Here is a 25,697-nt window from a genome sequence, read left to right as displayed (position 1 = left end):
GGACAGTGGGGTCTCCCCCAGAAGAGTTGATTGGTTTGATACTATTCATAATCCGAAGGTAGCTGTGTGTAATGTTAATCTTTTACTGACAAAAAAACAAGAGAAAAATAATAAGATATTAACATTTCAGATACTTGGATGAGCTCAAGCTGAACAATTAACACTGGTAAACTGAAGCGCATTGCTAGTGGGTTAATTATCTCACCCAAACGCATCCGATACATACATACATACAAACAATATAAATGTAATATTACAGCTTGCATATGTACAAAATGACAAATGAAACCAACTTGTACTAAGTTGCGTGCTAGTAAGACTGTGATGATGTGAATATGCACTGGATACAGATAAAAACTACTGCACAAAGAATTCACAAAATTATATTAATAAAATAGCGTACTCAATAGAATGCTATTCAGGCACTCAGATTTTCACAAGGACCATTTTCAATGGTTTGTAAAATGTTGAGCCATGTTTGAACACTTGGTTTAATTGTGAATTCGTTGACTAAAATTAGATGCCATTTTTGTCAGTATAATGGGCTAAAACTTTATGAATATGACATGATATATTAACCGAACTTAAAAGGATTTTTGTCAAGTACTTATGCAAAAAACACTAGCTGCTTGTGAGAAACATGATTTTAGAAGACTATGCTTTTTTGGGTATATTTTTGGTTGGAAAAAAAAACATGTTTGGAGTGACATGAGGGTGAGTGATGATTTAAATTAGATTTAGACACTAATAAATTGAGATGGTTTCATTCCACTTGGATGTCTTTATTATAAAGTCAAAGCAACTACCAATTTTGTAGAAAGGAACTCAGTGCATGTAAATACAGATATCTGTACATAAAATATAACAAAAGTCTCTTAAAAACGTACAGTTGTTTATTTACAGTGCTACATGAGGAATGAGATGATGCTTACCATGTAGTCTAGATTGAAACAAAACAAAAAGAGGCAAACAAAACCCTTAGTACAATCGATTGGTCCATCTTTTTTGACGTGGTTTTTTTTTTTGCTTTGAGTTGATTGTCTTAGGTTTTATCTCATCTGAAAAAAGAAAAAAAAAGCTAAAAGTCCATAGAGCAGCCAAACATTTTCATTGATGAACTGCTGCATATTGGTTCCTCCTTGAATCTAAGAGACGGTCATAGTGCCGTTTCTCCTGGAGACGCTGTCGAAAGGCAACCCTAACTCTCTGTCGTCAAAGTCCTCCGTGACGTCATTATGTAGCAGCTCATAATTGGAGTGGTTGTGGGAGGCGATGCCGTTTGACATCGGCCCGTTCCTCTCGTCCTTCCTGATGGACACGGCCAGTGTCGCCAAGCTGATGCTAACGTCCTTAAAGGCGTGCAGAAGAAAGATGCCCACTATAATCGTAAAGAAACCGCTCATTGTGCCGATGATGTCATCGACCCCCATGTGTTCCCATTCTTTGAACAATATGGCAGAGCAAGAGAGCACCGAGGTGGTGAAGAACACGTAGTAGATGGGCGTCACCAGGGATGTGTTGAAGATGTCCAGTGCTTTGTTCAGGTAGTTGATCTGTGTGCTAACACAAGCGATCAGGCTCAGCAGCAGAAGCCAGGCCAAAGGCTTTCGCAACACTGGCTTCCCAGCGATGGCCTCCTTAATGGTGATGCCCAATCCCTTCACGCAGGAGACGGACAGGGCACCAATCACGGAGCAGATAGTGATGTAGACCAGGATGTTGGTCTGCCCGTGGCGTGGGCCCACTACGAAGATGAAGATGAGAGCTATGATGATGACAGCTGTTGCAAAGACCACAAAGCCTGGAGAAAAGACAATTATGATTAGTTATATACAGCACCTTCAAAAGAAACACATTTCTTTTATCAATATAAATATGTATGTACACAATCGTACAAAAGTTTGGGGTCAGTAAAAAAATGTATTAATACTTTTTAATTCCCCAAGACTGCATTAAATTGTGTGTCAGTAAAGACAAAAATTATATTTCAAATAAATGTTGTTCTTTTGCAATTTCTATTAATCAAAGAATATCACGGTGTCCCCCCAAAAAATTAAGCATCACAACTGTTTTCAACATTGATCATCAGAAATGTTTCTTGAGCAGCAAATCAGCATATTAGAATGATTTCTGAAGGATCATGTGACACTGAAGACTGGAGTAATGATGCTGAAAATTCAGCTTTGCCAATCAAAGAATAAATGTTCAAATATATTAAAATAGGAAACAGCTGGCATAAATTGTAATAGTATTTAACAATATTACTTTATGTATTTTTGATCAAATAACGATAGCCCTGGTGGGCATAATTAACTTATTTTTTCAACACTGAAAGAATCTTACTGCCCCCTAAACTTTTGAACGATTGTGTGACCGATATTGAGTCTGCATATTAATATTATAATAGCTCAGGGGTGTCAAACTCAGTTCCTGGAGGGCCATAGCCCTGCAGATTTTAGATCCAACCCTACTTTAATACACAAACCTGTGGTTTTTAAATAAACCATGAAGGACTTGATTAGCTGAATCAGGTGTGTTTAATTAGGGTTGAGGAGAAACCCTCCAGGAACTGAGTTAGACACCCCTGCATTAGCTGAATTCATCTCCTCCATGAGCCGTTTCTATCTGCATTCCTGGACGGCCTTCATTGTCTTTACATGTCATAATTTACCTGGATCAACCAGTTTTTTGGCCATGTCTTCCAGGCTGTCCATCTCCTCCTCTTGAGGTGCATGTATCACCATGGTAGTGGAGCCCAGGATACTGAGAAGACATCCAAGCTTTCCGTGCAGGTTCAACCTCTCTGTCAGGAAGTACGAGGACAAAACCGCACTGCAAACAGGCAAACATTCAACTTAATCAGGACAGTTCGCCCAAAAATAAACATTCTCAACATTGTCACGTCTATAATATTTTTAGAATACTTAAGGTTCTTAAGAAGGAATGTACTAAGGAATGTACTGTACTAAGTAGGAATCTCAAAGAACCTGTACTTTTGGAAAAAAGTTGATACAACAATTATGAGTGGCACTTTATTCTACAGTCCTGTTCCCCCTGTACTTATTACAGTAATTACAATAACTGGGTAATAACCCTGGACCAACTCCTAAACCTCTCATTAACCCCTGTAGTTGCCTTTTATTATCTAGTATTTTCTTAGGCAAGAACCCTGGAAGTACACATACTGTAAAACAAAGTGCAACCAAATTATTACAATTACTATTATACATTGATTATCGGATGTTTTGTTTTTGTAAAATTCATAATAATAAAAAGAGCCATACATGAGCTTTCATATATTTATCATCTATATTAGTTGTTCTCAACCTTTTTTATCCACAACAATTGTCCAGGTTTTCATGATTTACTATGTAAGGATTTTATATATATTTAAGATCTTAGCATTCCTAGACAAAAATTACATTTCCCAGTCTAGAAATCTCATGTTTAAAACGATGCATATATCCGGGTTTTTCCGAAGTAGGAACCCAGATTTCCACGTCGCTTTAGATTCTACAGAGCATTTGATTGGACGGAAGATGTGATGAAAAGCTGAAGTCCACGGTGATGTCATAAAAAATCCATGATCCATTTTAGCTGAAGTGAGAGAATGTAAGTTTTGAATGCTTATATCTCATAAATGCAAATTGTGTCATCAGCTTATTCATAACCTTAAGGCTAACATATTCATACTAGAAGCTAAAAAAAACTTTCATTTTGATTTCAGGGGGCCTTTAAAGTCTACTTGAGACCCCTTTAGAAGTTTGTTGTGAATAAAATAGGTTACGAGACTATGTTAACATCATGTGTTGTAGAAGGTTTTGGTCCATTTGAGAGAATAACACTTTTGACATTAAGCATTAAGAGAAGTAGCACTTTGAGAAGCTGATGGTTGCAATGGCTATAATTAAGCTTGCACTTGGTTTAAAAAACAAAAAAGGAAACCACAAAAATGAACCACTAGCATGACTCACACTTTGATTGTGCGACAGAAACATCCTGCAAAAAAACAATACTTTCCAGTTTCCACCTCCTGTAGCATAACTTTTTATTTACACGTTAACACTAAACAAGCATGTCATGTCATCAACATCAATTCATCAAAGATTCTCAAACCTGACTAGCACACTGAGAGCCCCGAGAGGAGTGACGAGTGTGGCGGGAGCAAAGGCGTATGCTGCGAAATTGGCAGCTTCACCAGCCCCCACTGTCAAAACAGACAGAATAAAATAGTTACTTCCAAGCAGCTGAGACACAAACATGATAAATATATGCTGTACATGTACAACTGCTTCAAGTTTAAGATAAATATTAGTCGTTTACTCTGTCACTTACTTGATAACAAGCCAGCCCACCAAAGCCATTCTTTTAGGTATGCATGACCTCCTTGCCCTGGGTAAAGCAAGATGATTAATGTTTCAAAATTATTCTATATTTTTTACTGTCAGCAATTTGGTGTGTCATACTTTCTATAATTAAATTACATTGAATTTCATGTATTGGCCACCCTACTTTCTAGATATCAACACTGAAAAAAGTAAATGACAACTACTTGGTTCAAACATTATAATCTCTCTATTTTTGTAACTGTCAAGTCAAAGAACTAAAATGTTACAAGTAAAACCCTCTATGGTCCAACATTGCTATATTCCATTATCCCTCTATGGTCCAACATTAAAACCGTTAAAACATTTGCGTACGGTAAGATTTTCTCATGTTTTTGAAAAAAAGTCTCTTTTACTTATCAAGACTGCACTTATTTGATAAAAAATACAATAAAACCAATAATATTAAAGATATCTGTCTTCTATTTGTTTTCTATTTTAATATATGTTAAAATATAATTTATTCATGTGATGGCAATTTTCAGCATCATTACTCCAGACTTCATTGTCACATGATCCATCAGAAATTATTCTAATAGGCTGATTTGGTGCTAAAAAGACTTTTTTTTATTAATATCAATGTTAAAAACAGTGGTGCTTTTTAAAAATTGTTATATATATATTTTTCCAGTATTTGAAGTTCATTTACTTGCTGAATAAAAGTATTAATTTCTTTCTTTTTTTAAAGACAAATCTATATCCACTATATCAATAAATTAGTTTTACCGTGACTATAAAGGGTAAGATATGAAAAAAGCAGTACTTTAAAATACCTATTTATGTGTAATTATCAGAAATTAAACAAATACCTGTAAAATGTATTTTCGGTTGATTGTTCTTTTGTAATTATCATACTTTATTAATTCATTTAAATAAATTAAACAATATATAGGCTATATATATACGCGTGTGTGTGTGTGTGTGTGTGTGTGTGTGTGTGTGTGTGTGTGTGTGTGTGTGTGTGTGTGTGTGTGTATTTATAATGAAAGAAAAAATAAACAAAATAATCATGTCCGATTAATTTCTTCATAAAAACAAAATATAACATAAAATAACTTATTAATACCATGATCATTCAATGGAACGTAAACTACTCTATACACTAAATATGTATTCCAAGATGGGCCATTGGTAATCATGTCATTTATCAATGACAAATCATTTTAAACAATTTGAAAGTCAACTATAACACAATACAAGTTTTTTTAAACACCTTATTTAAGCAAAAACAAGTTTGAAACCAACTTGAGGTATTTAAATACAACATAAATGGTTAAAAGATTTCCGCTGCTTATGTTTATTGTCTAGCAACCAAAAAATGCTATCATATTACAGAATACAGCACTGGAATAAATAAAACTTTATAAAAGTGAAAAGTCATTGGTTATAGTTTTCTTTTAAACAATGAAACTTATTTTTGTTGTCATTATAAATGACATGAGTCCATATACAGGGTTAAATATCTCAGTATGGTGAAGTCATGGAAACAGAGTTAATGATTTATAAAAAGTGTGTGGCAAGTGATCTGTGCTGTGCTGCACCTTTAAGTTGAAACAACAACAGCTACAGAACAGGTGTGTCAGAATAAAACATCTCAAAAATGTCCCCACCCATATACCAGTTAAACTTATGGCAAAACTACGTATGATTTTCTGACACCATAAGATTAAAAAGCTTACAGAAAGAAACATACCTGCTCGCATCGAGCCCTTCCTGGCCAGTCGAAGGAGTCCTTTCTTCTTTAAGATGAAACTACCGCCGATAAATATACTGGAGCTTATTGCCAAAGCAAGGCCTATATAGAAGTCGTACTTTCCTCTGTCTTGACCCATAGTGTCGTAAGTAGAGTTTCCTCTCGTCACATTGACATACATGCACCAAAGATTCAGTCCAGATGAACAATCCTGGCCAACTGCTGAGCCTGGCAAGAAATAAAAATATAATAATTATGTAAATAAATACCAATAAGTTCCAAGTTAGGGATGAACTTATATCCTACCATTTTTATAAGAAACACTACTACACACATTACAGCTCACAAGACCTGATATTTTATTCATGTCAACACACACACACTGCTCTGAGGGAGAATGAAGAATGACAGTGTGTGTATAAAGCACAATAACTGACAAGATAATATGAGCATTACAGGAAGTGACTCTATAAAACACAGTAGGCTCGAAGTCCTATTACACATGTTGACTTAAAGCGAATGGTATCAGCATTGATCAATGGGTTTCACCCTAGTGACTTCTTTTTCTTCCGTCATTCAATACAATGAAAGACTGAGATAGTCATTGTGCAACTCAATCCGTGTCCACGGAAGAAGTATTTCAGGTTTGTTTCAACATAAGGCCAGAATTTGAATGACAGAATTTTATTTTTGAGTGAACTATCCCTTTAAGGCGCAAAACATGAGCATACAGCTGATCCAGCAAACTTTACAGCGGTACAAAAATCCCATGTCTATTTTACCTAAGTGTTAACCCAGCCATCTCTTAAGGGTCAACATTTGGTTGTCGCGACATTAGGCGAAATCTTCTTGATATGACAACATGATGACAATTACCTTATGCATCCAGCCAAACCCAGCCGGATAGCTTAGCCAATTAGCTTCATAATTCACATCAAAACACACGCTTGGCTAAAGGAGGTTATGAAGTCATTCAGAGTACCTAGTTAAGTTCCAGCGATCAGCTCGACATCGTGTCCGGTCACACAGATTTCACGGTTTTGACTTTCACATTTTCTCGCGACCATGAAATTCAGACGCGATGTTGACGCGAACCCAGGATCCACCTACACAGCAGCGATGTCCGACTCGTGATCGAATCGTTCTTTTGAGTCGGATCTTTTCAAACAATCAGTTGAACCGGTTCACAAAACTCGGTCTGAACAATTCTTCCATTAATTGGACTGAATTCATCCATACATTTTTCAAACTGCTAATATAGTACATATAGCTAGGAATTAAATGCACCAATTATAAGATCAATTCTTTAAAATAAAAAAGATAATAAAAATAAAATATTACTTAACATTTCTAGTATTAAATATTAATTATTAATATTAGCTTAAACAGAATAAATTAAAAGGGCAGCACATGTCTACCGTCTTAAGAGCTTTGAAGTTTTGAAGATTAAATAACTTGTTCACAGGCCTTAAAAAATTCAAAAGACAATTTAAAAAAAAGACATATTGGTTGACTTTACTATAATGAATGTAAAACTTGGCATGGAACAATAACACATTACTCATTCAGCTGATGGCACTCATTTACTTTCATAGTTTTTTTTTTTTTTTTTCTACTATGGAAGTCAATGGGTGCTGTCAGTGACAACTGTCTGGTTACCAACATTCTTTAAAATATCTCATACAGAAACTCATACATGTTTGGAACAACTTGAGGGTGATTATGTTATGACGTTATTATTATTATTTTTGGTTGAACTATCTCTTTAAAGATTCGAGAGAAGATGAGTAAACTGATAGCAAGAGCTTTTGTGAAATGAGGATGAGGAGGAATGTTCCAAATAAAATGTATTGTATATGTTTTTGAATTTATTGTATGATTGTATCAACACTGTGAAACGTAAATTACATTTTGCTAATCTAAATGGGTTAGATTTTTCCATGCAGCCTACCACATGATGCAGCAAAACGCCATGACGTAAAAGAATCACCGAACGCATTCTTTGAAATGAATTGTGCGAAAGAGCCGATTAGAGGCAAGTCGGACCGAGTCGGACACCCATCAGTAGAAGGAAAGAGGAAACGTACGCGCATGCGCGGAACTTCTCTTTTGATTGGTCTTGTGACGTCTTGTGTTAAAGTCTTCCTTCATGCGTTTAAACATTGTAACAAAATGTAAAGTGCGTTTTAATCATTAAGGTAAAAACTTGTTTTTGTTATAGATATGTTAAATCATAAAAAGTTCCATCCTCTCCTTATATCAAAGTGTGTGAGTGCTTTATGTTGAGCCCGTGACGTGCAGGAGTTGCACATAAGTAAACGATGAGACAGGTGCAGAAACCAGACATACAGGAATCTCTCTTGACATTAAAACAGCGATTTTTCTACAGCTAATCAAAACAAATTTACAGTATAAACACAGGTAAATATGTTATTAACATATCAAAATATAAAAACATCGATAGATTGTAGAAGTATAAAACGGCAAACATTAGCAACTACAGAGCAAACGAAAAAAAAAAAACGTAACTTCAAAGAAATCAAAAGAAATAAACTGTGAATACAACCAGAAATGCCCCTACTGGAATACATAAAAATAACGTACAATTTACCCTGGGATTGAAATAATTTCCGTTCTCTGATGGGACTGGATCAGGACGCAGTGGGATCGACTAGGTTTAGGAAGCCAACTGTTGTTTCAAAGGTAAGAAAAACAGCCTCTACTGGCCGTCATCTCGCGATGCTTACAATTACATTCAATTATTGATGGTAGACTTACCAAAACTGTTACCATAGAATTATTCCAGACGTAAATCGGCGTTTATTTGTATAGAAACATGAAAAACATTAATATTTTATATGTACCTGGTTAAACATTTATTTGGAAATATAAAGGGGGGGAAAATTAGACCAAGAGAATTTTTTTTTTTATTATTGTGATTTATTCATGGTTGATAATTTATTGTTGAAAAATTATATCATAACCAAATATTGGATTCAATCTTTTTGTGAATTTGTTTTCTATCAATAAAGGAAGGTTTCTGGTTAAACATTAAAGCGCACTAGTGTGATCAATTGTTCAAAATAATTGTACATTTTATTCAATATTATTAATATACATTTTCAGGAAAAAGAAAATCCTTTCCAGGTCAAAATGACCCAAACACAATATAAGAGTCAATCAATAACTTATTAACTGAGATAAAACTGATGCATAATAATCAGGATAAATTCCATATTAAAATACACTTTTTTTATTTAATATAATGAAGTCTATAAAATGTTATAGGATGTCTCCCTTATTTGGATTTGGAGTGGTTAATTACCATTAACACACAATATCCGATCTTTGTTTGTTAAACCAACCCTGTCAGTTCTTGATAAAAAAAAAAAAAGATGTACTCATGAGTTAGTCCTCTTTAGCTTTGGCATGGCTCCAAGCAAGTTTAGTTTCTTGAGAGATGCGTAATAAGGTAACACCCACAGATACTGTGATAAAACCACACAGAATACCCAAACAGTCCACAATGCCGAGTGCTGTCCATTCCCTGAAAAGAATAGCGGAGGCTATGATGACACAGGAGGTGAAAGTCACATAGTAAATGGCCTCAAACATGTTAGAGCTAAAGCTCTCCAAGGCTTTGTTGATAAAGGTGAACTGGATCAGAATACTGACTATGAGAATTCCCAGCAACCCCAGGAAGAGGTAAAGTGCTCTGCTATCACTTGTGGGTGTTCCACTGAAGGCCTCCTGAGCAGCCAGTCCCAGGCCTTTGCTGCTGGGCACAGTGAAACTCCCAAGGAGAGAACAGATGCCCACATACACCATAATGTTGGATTTTCCATGAACCGGAGACAGCCAACCGATCAGAATGATCAGTGATAAGACCACCAGTGAGATGTACACCAGGAACTCTGAAACATGAGTGGAAAGATCAGAAACATGGTATGGTTCAATGTATGAGAGTGAGTTAAAGGGACCCACATAGTTCATAGTTCAGTCATCATTAACTCACCGTTTCTTTGTTCAGTTGAACACAAAAGAAGATATTTTGAAGAATATGGGTAACCAAGCACTTGCTGGTCCCCATTGACTTCCATAGTAGGAAACAAAATACTATTGAAGTTAATGGGGACCAGAAACCAAAATTCTAAACTGAACAAAGAAACTCATACAGGTTTAAAACAACATGAGGGTGAGTGAATGTAAATGATGACAGAGTTTTCATTTTTGTGTGAACTATCCCTTTAAGTTTATTCATTCACACATCAATTAATATAATGATGATGAAGCAGGAATTAAGACTGAGGAAGACTTTTAAATGTCATATTTTGTTCAGCAAGTCTCTATGTATTGCTATGCAAAAACACACCAGAAAAAAAGAGCTGCAAATGCTCTTATCCAAAGCAACTTGAAAAAAATCTGCCGTTAAGTGATTTTCACAAAAGTACAATAAGATGATTTCCATAACTTTGCAATTCATGGCAGGTTTCTGTGTTAACCCTTCTTATTCTTTAAGGTATACTCCACCCAATAATGAAAATTATTTCATCATTTACATACCCTCATGTTGTTACAAACCTGTATTACTTTCTTTCTTCTGCAGAACAAAATATTTTGAATAATGCTGGTAAAAAACCATTTTCGGTTCCCATTGACTTGTATTTTTTGTCCACACTATGTATGTCAATAAGGACTGAAACAGTTTGGTTATCAACGATCTTCATAATATCTTTTTTAGTTCCACAGAGGAAAGAAAGTCATACAGGTTTGGAACGACATGAAGGTGAGTAAATGATGACAAACTTTAATTTTTGGGTGAACTATCCCTTTAACCATAAGACTACCATTGAGAATAGATGAATTATGGCTCCACCAGACATGTTTATCATACCTGGGCCCATCAGTCTTTCCTCTAGTTCCGCTCTTGATGTAACATTTTCAGACTTAGGTGAGTGAATGATGAGCACAACTGAACCACAACAGCACAAAGCGCAGCCGAGTTTTCCTATGAGATTGAGATGTTCCTGAAGCAGCCAGGATGCCAGAACGGCCCTGATTAATGATGAAAAGACAAAATCACATGAATCACTCCAGGTCACAGTATAGATGCTCTGATATGCTGATTTAAATGTGAAATAAATGTCAACTGTAGTTGTTGTTGTTGCTCTAATATTGAGATTGAGATTGCTCAGACCACTGCATTGAATACATTTCAATTAATGAAGAATATCTTAATATAAACATAATAAAGAAATTCACCCAAACAGGACTCCCAGGGCTCCAAGGGGAGTGACCACAACTGCCGGGGCAACATTGTATGCCAGAAAATTTCCTATTTGTCCCACAATCACTTTGGGGGGAAAAAAAAGCATAAATACACACTACCTTTATTAACATTAGTTACATTTTATTTGCATATATAGAGGTAATACTCACTTGCAAGTGTACCACACCACCACACACAGTCAGCCAGGTAAGTTCCACCTGTAGTGACATAAATCATCCTTTAAATATTAAATCTGGACAGGAAATGTAAGTTCTTTGGGACAAAATAGGGAAATAGCGGTCTTCTGATGTGAAATACCTGATTTGCGGGCTCGCAGTATCCCCTTTTTCTGGAGTACAAACGTGGATCCATTGATAAAACTGGACACAACAGCAATCGCAACACCAACTACTGGGAATGAAGTGTCGTCCATAAATGTATGCGAGTTTATGTGTAAACGGTCAGTGTAAGTTCTTAGATCACTCTTTGACTGGTGTTGATAAAGCCCTTATAGGCTTGTTATGTTGTGGTGGACTTTGTTATTCGTCTAGAAATGCACAAAAACATATGAAGCGGTGTACATTACATCCCGGAAGTGAATTCTCAGGAGTTCCTTGCCAAACTAACGACCTCTACTGGTTAAAGGAGAGGACCAAACTAATATCTAATAAAGAGTAATTTAACAGATACATTTATACGCATTTAAAGCAAATAAAACAGAATTATATTTAAAGGGCCCATTCTGTGTCCCTGTGTTTCACGATACCTGTAGTACAAATATGAGGTGGCTGCGCAGAGCTTCAAGCTGTTAACAGCAGGGGGCGTTGTGATATAAAAAGTAAGTTTACATGTGAAAGTCTCAGCCACCTTTCACTTTCCTTGAATGGGGAAAAAAAGATGCAATTCAAGTGATTAGTCACTTTGGCTGTCAGTCCCATGAGGGTGAGTAAATGATGACAGGATTTTCTTAAAAAATACATTTGATCATTTATTTTATTCAAACAAATTTTCAAGTTTTAAAATGTAACAAATTTTAAGTTTATAACAGGGGTGCCCAATCCTGTTCCAGGAGATCTACCTTCCAGCTAAGTTCAGCAACCCTGATTAAACACAACTGAACCAGCTAATTAAGATCTTCAGGAGCACTTGGTAATTACAGATAGGTATATGTTGGATCAGGGTTGAATCTGAAATCTACAAGTAGGTAGATCTCCAGGAACAGGATTGGACCCCTGGTTTATAAAGTGTATTGTTTATTTCGATCTTCTTCAAATTACTAAAACCTATGCACGACAACAACAACAAAAAAAGTGTTTTTAAAAAATATATAATATATATATATATGATTTAATATTTTGATTGTAATATTTTTCTTTCTTCTATGTTTTTTATCTATATTAATTTTTTACTTATTTGAGACATGGTTAGTATTTCATTTAAGCAATTCTATGAATTTTAATTACAAATATTTATTTAATTCAGAACCAGGGCACTTTAAATATAGAGGATTTCATTAGTCCTACATTTTACTTTACTTACACTGTACTAATGCTAAATTAATTAACAATTAAATAAATGAAAAATACATTTAATTAAATAAAGAAAAATTGGTGCTGAGGTGTGGCATCTAAAACTCATAATTCTTTTAAAATTATGCATGCAATTTTATGACCTCTTATTAATTTTGAAACTATACTGAATATTTGTACTTTATGAATTAATTTGTCACACCTCATGATAACCTAGTGGAATCAAAAATGATTGAAATCGTGACAAGTCAAAGTACATATGATATACAAAATCCCATATACATTAATATGCATTTTTGCTTAAAATATAGGCAAGTCCAAGAAAAATGCTTATTTGTGTATTATAGTTTATGCGGTAAAACCATAGACTGTAAACGAAATATACGTCATTTTATAAATTCTCAATTTTTATGAACGCCGTGCTCCATGTGTCTCTATCCCAGCCTGTGATTGGCCCTTGCGTCGTCCCGCCCTCCGACTGATGTACGTCATCTGATTCTTCTGCATCTGTTTGGCTGCCAATACTGTCAATCAACACACGACATGGCCGACATTAAAGTGCAGTGAAGCTGGTGGTAGGACCGAAGCAGTAAGGATTCAATAAGACAACCGAACAGGTAAAAAAATGCGTTGATTCCGTTATGACTTTTATGATAGCAAAAGGTAGCTGGGTTGCGGTATTAATAGGCTGTAGTGTGTTGAAGAATAACAGGCCAGAGCGCTGTATTTGGTAACGTCCTGTCTTGTAGCTGCTAGCGGCTGACAGCCTGAGTTCCATCAACAACACACCGTTCTCAGATAGCAACCTGCAGCATTACATCAATCATCTGTTGATTAAAACAACTACACTATTTTACTCACATGTAGATACTGACATAAGAGATTAGATACGGATGTGACCAAGCCAACACCCAGTTTATTTTAATACATTATTTTAGTGATGCTCTCCTGTTCGATCAGGACTGTATGCTTTAACACAGTTCCACAATCATATTTGAATATTTTTTTTATGATTTTATATTCATATTTTACTGCTTATGTTAAATATTTCTCTTTTGTTCGTTTTCATGCATTGCAGAAATAGGTGGAAGACAGTTTAACATTTCAAGGTTGATTAGGCTTGAAGTTAAAGGAACAGTTCACATAAAAATGTAACGTTTGCCAATATTCTTACATCATTTTGAAGAATGTGTTGTGCAAGGACAATGAAGGGTGACAAAATATGTCAAATCACATAAGGGATTCAAAATGATTTAAAAATGTCCATTATTACGTGTGTGCTTGTATTCCAAGAATTGCTTGATCTTTTTCGCAGAATCAATCTGGGTGATTCTTGAGTTCCAATCATTGACTCAATGATTTGATCTCAATATTTAAAGGAATAGTTCACTTAAATATTGAAATTATCTCATCATTTACTCAATCTCAATCCATTCTATGAGTTTCATCTTTCATCCGAACACAAGCCGAGTTATATTAAATATCCTGAGTCCTGACTCTTCCCAGCTTTGTTATGGTATTGAATATTGAGTTTTTGAAACTCCAAAAAGTTCTTTCATCCATCATAAAAGTAATCTATAGGTTAAGTGGGTTAACAAATGCCTTCTGAAGCAAATCAATGAGTTTTTTGTAAGAAGAATATCCATATTTAAAACTTTATAAACCATAATCACTGGCTTCCGGCAACGGCTGTACGCGCGTTCACGAGATAGTCGAGTTTGGCGGAAGGTTGACCTCTGACTGACCTGACGTATTTTCGGTGTGTTTCACAAAGATATCATGCATGAAGACTTGAAATATAGTGCTTGAGTTGTGTGGACTATTTTGATTTTGAGATATAGGCCAATATCATTAATTCACCATTCTTTTCATGAAAAAAATTCTCAAAAAAATTCAGGATTTGGAAAGACAAAATTTTCAATGTTGGATGAACTATCCCTTTAAAATTACTTGCTGTTATTTCTAGGCCTATTTTAATGTTTTTGTAATGCATTAGATGTTTGTTAGGAATAGGATGAATGTTCAACACCAAGTATTATGCTGAATGAATATAGTTTTGAATTTGGCTATGAGGATGGTTCCCACTATCTGAAACTGCCAGATTGCATCATCACCTACACACTGTACTGCAATGACTATACTACTGTGCCTTTGAGAAAATCTATATGCAAATAATCAATATTAACTAGGGTGGGATAGTCATTTTAATGAGATCTAGATAGCATGACGTGTTTTGTTTCGCTTGTCAAAGCTTCACGCCACAGTGTTAACTTGTTGTTTGATCTGTGTCTCTTTAAGGAAGGCTGCGTCTGCAGCCTGGAGAGCTGAGGGAAGGATGCCGTCTCCATCTTTTTCCCTTGATGCCCAGCTGCGCTTCCATGACAAATGGCTGAAGATAGACTTGCAGGTAAATTTTGTCATCGGTCCAAATATTGTCGCCTAGGATGCCCCAGCCTTGGTGCTAAATATAGAGTGTTGATGTTTTTTTAAGGGGGCAGGGATGTATTGAAGTCCTTATCCGAAAGCTACTTGGTTGCACTGTTGGTCAACATTTAGCAATGTGGTTAGTGTACTAAGTCTCAGCAGAAACAGGAATTGTTTGTTGACATTGAAAATCTTTTGTATCTTGTCTCTTGGTGAGTACTGATGCTGAATGGCAGTAGATACTTTTTTTTTTTTGGTCAGTTTAAGACCTCAGATATCGCTTGAGGTCTTAAACTTAAAAAGCTTGTATTGTGTGTTTCTGAAAATGGTTCCCTTAGCAATGGGGTAACAGCATTTTAGTCAATGTGCCTTGCTGTCAGAGCTCTCAAAGCAAACAGAAGTCTCTTTATGCTTATTTTTCTGACCTCCTGTTGGTGTTTACTGTGAGACTTCTCATGCAGCCTGATTTTATGAATATTGTGAACTTGCCAAAAGCTGTTTGGGTGCCTTTTTGTTTGTGAGAAATGTATATAAAAAGTTATTTATTTTGGGAGACTATTGCTTGAAACAAGACAGGCTAGCTTGTCAGTTTTGTTTTGAAAATTTACTTAACTTTTGTTGTTTGGTTATGTTTCAGTGACTTCATTAGAAGTTGAATCATTTTGTTGTTCTTCCTAAATTGGGATATGAGATGTTATTAATAGGGCTGCATGAAATCTAATTGTGATTCTTCTTATAAAAAACGCTGCCTTTGTGATTTGATAATTCGCACTAAGTCATATCACGATTTTGGTTTAATTTCAATTGTGTAGCCGTAGTTATTAACCATCTTGTTGCCATGTCATCATGGTCCATGTTAACTCTTGTCCATGTTACGTTAATATTTCATTCGAACAGCAACAAAGACATGTAAACAAACCAGAAACCGGACATTAAGTCACAAGATGTGACCCTAAAAAGGACCGATTTTGCATTTCTACTAAAATGCTACACAAGTATTCTAAAAAGTACGATGTAATACCATTGTTCTTTTGAATTTAAAATGATTCTGAATGATTACCATATTCATATACTCTAATATTCATATTCTGATATTGCACGGTACTTTAAAGAGTAAATTTGGTGCTACCATAGTACATGTCCTAAAGCCAAGGTGGTACTGCTTTGTAGTAGCTTTTTGTTAGTGGTGGTTGTTGATATGCCCACCATTTATGTTAAATTCCATTTATCTTTTTACACGTATAAATAGTATTTAACTGTTTTACAGTAGGTTTGTGTGAAGTGTGGTAGTAGATTATACAGCAATTTTATTTCTCTCCAGTGTCCAACTGTAATGACTATGGTTTTCGATTGTCTATTTTACATTTTTCAGTTGTCACACCAAAGAGTTTGGCTTATGAAAATGTGACATTTTCTAAATTAGGATGCGTGTAAATACTATACCGCTACATGATCATTGACATCTTGTTGCAGAGATATTATTGCCTCATGTTTTGAAGGGAAAATACATCTGCTGTGAATAATTGTTCAACACGGATTCAGTTTCAAAACGCTGGATGAATTTAGTACTAATTCCTGGTAGTAGTGCAGTGATGACTTATGAAATCAACACCCCAAAATGGTGTTTATGTGTATCTGTATGTTTGGGTCTCTCTCTGTGACATTTGTCTGGAGTATTGCTCAAGGTGCTGTAGCTGTTATTAGCATCGGCTGTAATGGCTGGAAAGCATCGGGATGGTTGTGAAAGTCTCTCTGCTTTTTACAGTTGGAAGGCTGGAGTCTTGATACATTTTTTTCTTCATACATTTGAGTCTGAGTTTCAGTAATTATTGCTCAAGTACTCAGTGAGCATTTGGTAGCATTATAAGGTGACTGTGCTGACTAGCTGGCTGAAATGGAAATGCTGTAGATGCTAATGATCACCAAAGGATCTCTGCCATTTATATATAATGTTACAACATATTTCTATTTCAAGTAAATGCTGTTAATTTGAACTTTCTAATTGATCAAAGAATTGTTCAAATCACGATTTCCACAAAAATATGAATAATAAGAAGAAATCTTTCTTAAGAACCAAATCATTATATTAAAATGATTTCTAAAGGACCATGTGAGTGATGGCTGCAGAAAATCAGCTTTGATATTCAAGGAATAAATTACATTTTAAATATACATTACATTTAAAAACAGCTATTTTAAATAGTGATATTTTCACTATCACTGTTTGTACTGTATTTTTGATCAAATAAATGCAGCCTTGATGACCGTTCAAAGTGACTTTTGAATGGCGTACGTAACTTTTGAATGTTTTTTTGTGTAGTTTTACTTTTAACAACATATTTAAATGTCATATTTTGTGTCATAATAAAACAATATATTTATATTTTTTTGTTTAATGTTAAGTCTTCTTTCCTTAAAGTATAATAAATTAATATATCTTATTCTATATATAATAGCCTATCTCCTCTGTGTTACAGCGAGCCTTCTCTCCTGAAGGACTGAGCGAGATGTGGAACGAGATGGTGAAGGATGAAGAAATTGTCTTTGACAGAGAAGAGTCTGCCCATCCAGGTAAAAGCCCCATTACCCTTAAATCCTATTGGATTACTATATATTTGTGAAGTTGGCTTCTTTTCATGATGTTTTCTAAAACTTCTGAATTTCTCAGAGGACTGTGCCGATTGCACACAAAAGAAAGATGATACAAACGATAAGGAAAAGAAGGAAGAGGAGGAGGCAGTGGCGGCTTCATCTTTCCATCACTCCATCATTGAGATGTGGGACTGGGGGAGGCAGCCAGGTGGGTGGTGATACTTATTGACATACTCAGGGTTCAAATAGAGAGTGCTGAACTCAACATGCTGATTACTGCATCTTCTGACTGCCATCTTGCAAGGTCATCATCCCACTCATACGTCATTGGCTCAATCTGCACAGGATTTCCCGCATACTAAAAGAATACTTTCTGAAACACATTTCAAGATCTTGCACTCGGTTTCATTCAGAAATTCATTCACAATTCTGTCATTAATTACTCACCCTCATGTTTGTTTTTGAAAAATAAACATCTTAAATTAATATTTACTCTTTAAAATAACCACATTGCTGTTTGAGCTGCGCGCTAAAGCTGAAGAGCTGAAAGAACACAGGGAAACTGAAGCCCTTTTTTAGCAGGTTAATTAACTCAACCAAACGCATCATATATGAGAATAATCTGATATTTCTACAGCATAAACATAATATTAGAACTAGTCAGGGCTCCAGGCTAACATTTGAGAGCAGCGCCACTAAGTTCTACGCAGCGCCACCTCCTGATTTGGCGGCGCTGGAGGAAAATTTATCATAAAGTTAATTTAATCATAAAATTGCTATCGTTTTGTTAACAAGTGCAGTTACTAATAATATTACATGTCTGTTTATTGGAAATTTAACCGTGAAGGACTGAGCTTGAATTGATATGCAGATAAAATTTACTTTTGTTAACAACAGTAATGTCTGCATTGCAGGGGTGTCCAAACTCTGTCCTGGAGGGCCACTGTCCTGAAGAGTTTAGCTCCAAATTGCCTTAACACACCTACCTGGAAATTTCTAGCATACCTAGTAAGACCTTGATTAGCTGCTTCAGATGTGTTTAATTGGGGTTGGAGCTAAACTCTGCAGGACAGTGGCCCTCCAAGAGCAGGATTTGGACACCCCTGTTCTATAGTATCATACTTAACAGACAGCTTCAGTGATTATACAAGGAGACATTATTACTTGGTTTCTGTGTAATTCAGTCACAATTTGAAGAAAGGTTTTTGTTTTTCATGAGACTTTGTGCCTTTTTTTCCATATATTAATGAGTGGAAATGGCTGAGTGCCATGTGTACTGCTGCCAACTACTGGTTATAGTGGTAATTTCATGTCATTTTTAAAAATAAAAGTGTTACTTTTTGTCCTACACCTTTAAACTTTTAGTTTTACAAGTCATCACATTAAAAATAAATAATATTAAAATTGGTTCATATTTAGGGCTATGAAGTGCTGGAAAAAGTGTAACTTATTTCATGGCACAATGTTTCTCTTGGTGTCCATGTCAGCCCTGTTTGATCTGATATCTATGGCTTATAACAGAGAATTCTGTGCCGAACACTTCCCACTAGATCTCCCAGTGCTGTGAAGTAACAACCTCCTTGACCTGACTGCATAAACCAATGATTACTAAACACAGCAACGTACACATGACAAATCAAACTTTATCCTGAATATGTGTGGAAACGACGCGAATGTACTGAAATGTCATGTGTCTGTACATAAATGCAGTGTGCGATCAGTGATCGAGAGAGCCGCGTTTACTGTACGACTCCTGTACGTCACCAAAATTGTGCTTTTCAGAAACAATGACAGAATATCACAGAGCTCATATTTTAAACCCAAGCACGCACTGGAATGAATAATTCACTAAAAACACAATGTGAGTCTCTACTCCCTCTGATATAATCAGCCTGGCCTTCTTTACATTAGCACTGTTTTGGACTGATTCTTTGAATTAATTCCATTACTGGATCACTGAAAACTTTCCCAGAGTTTATCGGCTTAAAATGGTCTGGTCACAAACAGAGAAGCAGAATTGGGTTAAAGGGTTAGAATGGAAATTTCCTCCTACCAGGGCTACAGGTTCTTGAAGATGCTCTGTGTGATAATCTAACTGCGTAAAATATATTGTTAATGACCCAGCTTCACATACTTATGTAATTTATTTGTGTTATTGTGTTAAATTATTTTAACTCGTCAAGGATTTTGAAATTAATCGCACTCGTTAACGCTGACAGCACTAATTAGAACTTATATCTGCACAAAATGACATGAATGCATTATATATTGAAATAATTATGTTCTAGTCAGAATGTGTAACTCCTGTTGTTGATGCGCTCTTCTTGTAACAACGTGCTGAAACACAGCAACTAAATCCCAAAGAATTCACAACGTTTTATTACAATAATAAAGCTAGAGCTGTGTGCACTGAAGCTAAAGATGATCACTGGTAAACTGGAGCACTTTACTACTGTTAATTAACTTAACCAAACACATCCTATGTGAGATTAATCAGATATTTATACAACATAAACATAATATTATAACTTATATCTGCACAAAATGATGCGAATGTACAAGTGAACTTGAATCAAGTTACGTGCTAATCAGTACTCCTGTTGTGGAAGTGCTTTTCTGCATGACTGCATGACAGTCTCAATCATAGTTATTAATGTTGTGCATTGCTGTTTGAGCTGCATGCGCTGAAGCTAAAGATGCTTACATGTAAACTGGAACTCTTTACTAACGCATTAATTAACTTAACCAAATATATTTATAGGATTTATCTCACATAGGATGCATTTAGGATGCATTTATACACACACACCCACAAAATTAACATAATATTACTGCTTAAAATTTCACGAAAGGTTGCAAATGCACAAGTGAACTTGACTGTGCAAGTCATGAAGGTGTGTATGCGCTCTTCCCGTAACAGCACGCTAAAACACGGTTTTTCTTTTACAGTAGTGTTCTCATAATAATTTCATGTACTCTATATAACAAACTTGCACTGCAAATGTTGCACTTAACTTTGCAAAGTGATTCCAATCATATTTCAAGCAATTCAAAGCCATCATAGCGAACAGTGCGCATCTGAAGTGTCTCAGCTGGAGGAAATAATACATCTATTGTCTTTAATATGTCGGCCTTATTTACTTATCGGGTCAATAACGATAACGTTAAAATGCATTCCTAATATATATATATATATTATTATTGTATATATGGATTATTTTTACGATCGCTTTATTAATTTTTTAAAGCCGCGTCAAAGTGGTAGTTGCGTCGACTGTCCATGGAGGGAGAGAAATCTCTCAGATTTCATTACAAATATCTTCATTTGTGTTCGGAAGATTAGCGAAAGTCTAACGGGTTTGGAACGACATGAATGTGAGTAAATGATGACAGAATTTATCTAATGCGTTTAATTTATCTAATTTTAAATGCGTTTCTTTTTGACTAAGTATTATTAACTTCGCCGTGTGACATCCTGCATCTAATCACCTGCAACGGCCCCAACTTCACACACTGTTCTCCCTCCTCAGCATATGACATCTGAGTGCAAACCCTTGAGCAGTTTCCATTGCCCGTGTTTCCCCTCAGCACAGCACTGTAGTGTTGGATAGCAGATGGATTTGCCACATCTAAATGTGGCCCAGTTATTCAGCCCTGTCACCACACAGGTGACCTACTCCCTCTCTGGCAGTGTGTGACCCTCCATGTGTCTCGGTTTGTGTGTGTGTTTTCTGGGTCCCCTTGGCGCGTGAGGTGTTTGGGGCTCGGGTGACTGTACATACTGTCTGCGAGGTTATTTTTACCCTATGTGTGGTTGTAGGCCCTGTGTGTTTACAGACTGTTCTAGGTGGAGCAGCTTTCTGGTGGGTGATGATAAGAACATTTTAATGGGGGCCTATGTGGCTTTCCATCAGCATCACATGGTAGTAACCCCTCTGATTAATGACATATCCCACCCAAATGTACTGCCAATCATAATAGTAAAACTAGCATGATTGTGAAATATAGGTCTCTTTAACCTATAATTGGATTTCTTTAACATCCTATTGCAAAAATATTTTGTCTATTTCAGTGTTTATTCTACGGTTTATTTATTTTTTATTACAACTACTCAATTATTTTCTGTGGCTGTATATTACGTATCACAGAATAAACACTGAGCTATAGCATTGTATTTAAAGAGATTTCATGGTACGATAAAGAAAGGCTAATTTTTGCTTGCTGAATGGGAGGATTATAGAGAAACAGGCTGTTTTATTTTCTTCCATTTTAAACGTGTTCCTCATGTAAAATGAACTCTTTATCAGATTACCATTTTTCTCTTACGCAGATTGATAAAGATATGGATTGTAGGAGATCTTTTTTTCTCAGTTTTCCTTTTGTAAAATAGCCTGCGTGTTTGGATCTGAATAATTTGGCCCTTGAAAGAGCGGTTGAAGAGCCCTATCATTTCCTGTCATCTCCATTGTTCTAGTGATAAAAGTGGTGAGGAAAAAAGGACATTTACTGATAACAGCGGCAACTACTTCTATACTAAATCAAAATGTTGAATTGCGGGAAATAAACGGATGCTGGTGCTTTTTAGCTTCTGTGGAAACCCATTTCAAGCGAAACAAATTTTCAGCTATGTGGAAAGTAAAAGCATGTCGTCCTAATCTTTGTGTGATGTGCTCAAACCCTTTCTTCTCTCGCTCAGACTCACACTTCCATGCACTATAACATCGTTTTGGTGCTGTATAGACTGCGCTGCTTCAGGGCCTGTGAGGGTTAGGCAGCTTGGCTTACATAAGGCTTAAATGGATTTAAGATTGGCTATTTTAATTCACCCTGTCTGCATGTACGAAGCTTTTATCCAGAGGCTGTGCAGAGATGAATGCATGCACATCAGTAACAACCGTCCACTGAAGCCAGGCAGACAGTTTCAGACAAGCATAATGAAGGCTTTAGATTGGAATGCACTTCAAGGGCTCATGTCGCATCAACCATTGTTATATGACATCATTATTACTAGATCCAATTCTATATATACTTGCATTTTTTAGCTTTTTGACTTAAAGATGTACAGCATATCACATAAAGCAAAATATATTTCTTAGTTAATTGGAGCAACGGTGAGATAAAAATAAGTGCTATCATGATATACAAAACTGCAATAAAAAGCTAATGTCTTATGGCGTTCATCACACAGAGACTATTTATGAACTTTGTGTAGTTAGGGATTTAAGTAGCAAAAGTTAAAAGCCCTCGTGAGCAGGTCTCTAAATACAGTTTTGATACTATATTATAGAATTTTGTAATATTTCAAATATTTTAAATAGTTGACCAATATATATTTAGTATAATAGGGCTGTCAAGCGATTTACATAAAAAAAAAAATCGAATTAATTAAATGATGTGCCGATTAATTAATCTAATTAATCGCACATCAGTTTTGGCTTAGAAATTACCCCCAAAGTATAATTCAAAATCATTATTGTTTTAAATTAGAAAAGTATCAAATAGACATGAGGAAAAAGTAGCTTCAGAAAGAAATATTTTATTTGATTCAACAGAATGTATTGCGCCATAAACTTTTAGTCTACATCAGCCATGTTTTTTTGTTTTTTTTACAGAAGCTGCATCTGAATTGGTATTTAGATACATTTTACAGACCGTTTATTGCAGCTTATGAGGTGGCATGAATGCACTGCAATTAAAATTGCATAAATAATGGAATGAGATTAATGGGTTTTAAATGTATTAATAATTTTTTTTATAATATGGAAATATGAAATTGTTTTATTTGAATTTTTATGAAATGATACTCTAAGTAAGAAACTAAAACGGTCAATAGGTAAATGTCTTAATGGGCAAGTCATTTATTCATTCATTCATTCACCCGATTTGTTGAAAACCTGGATTCATTCAGTAATGAAACACCACTGTGTGTTGCTCGGAGACACACAACAGTTATGCTGGCTTTTATAGGTAATATTTTCGTTGGCAAAATTGAGCAAAAACAGACAATATTGTGTCTAAAATATAACACAATATTAACTTATTTATTGAGCTGTTGTATAAAATCAACATCACATGCACATCTCATGCTATTTAGGACAAACACAGCACTCGTGAAATATTGCAGTTGTTGCTCGTGTGATATTGCTTAACTATATATCATATGCTAATAAATATGACACAAAATCAGACGGGGCATTTTTGCCCCAATATCTTGAATTTTAAGGGCATTTTATGTAATGTAATGTTTGCTTATTTATCCATTATTTATTTATGTATTTATTCCATTATTTGTACAGAACCTGGAGAACTAAAGGACTGTCTGATGGCGCTGGTAGACGACCAACAGAAGCTGTCTTCGCAGACAGCTAAGAGCACACTTTCCTCCCTGCGCCTGAGCCAGAGACTGGTGATCCTGGAGCGCTACCTCATCTCACTCACCCACAGCATGATGGAGGAAAAGTACAAAGTGCGCTGGAAGAGTCCCCCCAGCCCTCCGCTCTCTGCCATCGATAATAAAAGGTTTGAGAAAAAGAGCTTTGATTGAAGTTGGATTACCTTTTAAACTTCTCAGGTTAGAAGCAATGGAAATAATGGTCTGAAATATTTTGTCGGTTTCCTTAGCACTCGGCCAGTCAGTAAAGGAGTGGAGGGTTTGGCCAGGGTGGGATCAAGAGCAGCGCTTTCCTTTGCCTTTGCCTTTCTCCGCCGAGCCTGGAGATCAGGTAAGCTATTTCCAGCATGGTTTGGCTGGCCATCAGGGTTACTTGCAGACAGTGCTGGGTTGTAACTGATTGCATGTAATCCAAAAATTAAGTACTTATAATTTATATTACGTTTTAAAATACTCATAATCAGAATACAGTTACTTTTTTGATTGATTTCATGATTACATGTAATTCTGACAATGGCAGTAAATTATTCACAGTACATTTATTCTCTCTAATACTTCTTTTTTTATCTATTAAATGTTCCTTTTCAAAAAACCCTACTGCTTATATATATATATATATACACACGTTCAGAAGGTTTTCCGGATTTGCTCACACAGACCAGCCACTAGTCATGTGCCTATCACTGAAAAATGAGACCCACACAGCATTTGATCACTGGATTTACACACATAATTTAATTTGCTCAACATTACAACAATGCATATCTAATCAGCTCCTGAAAATCACATTAATTATTATTTGAACTATCACTCAGTGAGTCATTTAACCACGCATTGCTGTCTTTAGAAGGCTTTTGCCTTTCAAATGCATTAAAATCCAGGAATTCATGTTTTCTGAATAATATCAGAATTTTTTTTCTGCCAGCTGAACCTCTTTGACCTAATATATTTACTTGAAGTACCCCCTGAGATTTTTAAAGGGCACCTATTGTGCCCCTTTTCACAAGATGTAAAATAAGTCTCTGATGTCCTCAGAGTGTGTATGTGAAGGTTTAGATCAAAATACCCAACAGATAATTTTTTACAGCATGTTTAAATTGTCACTTTTTTGGGCTCAGTAAAACATGCCGTTTTATCCCTTTAAATGCAAATGACCAGCTGCTGCCGGTCCAGAGGGCAGAGCCTCACAAGCTCACGCTCAGTCAGGACAATCTATCTCACGGAATGATAATATCAAAACAGAAACTCTCTTCATTTCGACCCAGAGTCGGACAATAATGCCCACAGAGCCAGATAATATATGCTGTATGGAGGTAGAACAGGTATAGTTTAGTTTAATTACGGTTATAACGTATTTGTCATCTGCTTTTATCCACTATTCATGGATTCACTATTCACTATTTTTATACAAGCC

At 35.6% G+C, this 25,697-nt stretch overlaps 2 protein-coding genes across 7 annotated transcripts in view; one reads left to right on the top strand and one right to left on the bottom strand.

The window, feature by feature from the left end:
• Positions 1-758: 758 nt before the first annotated feature.
• On the bottom strand, positions 759-12,095 carry nipa2 (NIPA magnesium transporter 2). 6 transcript variants are annotated; one of them, XM_082190197.1, is made up of 9 exons: positions 11,666-12,095; positions 11,518-11,565; positions 11,341-11,431; positions 10,973-11,133; positions 6,079-6,306; positions 4,336-4,392; positions 4,117-4,207; positions 2,672-2,832; positions 759-1,801 (listed from the first exon to the last, which is right to left on the bottom strand). In XM_082190197.1, exons 1-9 carry the CDS (start codon positions 11,778-11,780, stop codon positions 1,146-1,148), a joined length of 1,608 nt encoding a protein of 535 aa, XP_082046323.1. In that variant the 5' UTR covers positions 11,781-12,095; the 3' UTR covers positions 759-1,145. The 6 variants fall into 6 exon arrangements, with proteins under 6 accessions (XP_082046323.1, XP_082046322.1, XP_082046321.1 ...); XM_082190196.1 differs by lacking the exons at positions 10,973-11,133; positions 11,341-11,431; positions 11,518-11,565; positions 11,666-12,095 and adding an exon at positions 8,690-8,782; XM_082190195.1 differs by lacking the exons at positions 10,973-11,133; positions 11,341-11,431; positions 11,518-11,565; positions 11,666-12,095 and adding an exon at positions 8,683-8,766.
• Positions 12,096-13,354: 1,259 nt separating this feature from the next.
• Positions 13,355-25,697, top strand: part of herc2 (HECT and RLD domain containing E3 ubiquitin protein ligase 2) — a 69,401-nt gene continuing 57,058 nt past the window's right edge. Inside the window, exons 1-6 of the mRNA XM_082137227.1 lie at positions 13,355-13,493; positions 15,175-15,283; positions 17,778-17,871; positions 17,969-18,100; positions 24,189-24,411; positions 24,514-24,614. Coding sequence (XP_081993353.1) covers positions 15,212-15,283; positions 17,778-17,871; positions 17,969-18,100; positions 24,189-24,411; positions 24,514-24,614 — 622 coding nt within the window. The 5' untranslated portion in view covers positions 13,355-13,493; positions 15,175-15,211. The remainder of the gene's footprint in view (positions 13,494-15,174; positions 15,284-17,777; positions 17,872-17,968; positions 18,101-24,188; positions 24,412-24,513; positions 24,615-25,697) is intronic.

This window comes from Leuciscus leuciscus (genome assembly GCF_965113295.1).
Source record: "Leuciscus leuciscus genome assembly, chromosome: 14".
NCBI classification, from domain to species: Eukaryota; Metazoa; Chordata; class Actinopteri; order Cypriniformes; family Leuciscidae; genus Leuciscus; species Leuciscus leuciscus.
This window is presented reverse-complemented; position numbering and strand designations above follow the sequence as displayed.

Coding starts and splice junctions, on each gene's coding strand:
- nipa2 (XM_082190197.1), bottom strand. CDS start 11,780: ATGGACGACACTTCATTCCCAGTAGTTGGTGTTGCGATTGCTGTTGTG. Junction 11,432..11,517: donor GTGGTGTGGTACACTTGCAA/GTGAGTATTACC, acceptor TTCCCCCCAAAG/TGATTGTGGGACAAATAGGA. Junction 6,307..10,972: donor GGAAAGACTGATGGGCCCAG/GTATGATAAACA, acceptor ATTTCTTGCCAG/GCTCAGCAGTTGGCCAGGAT.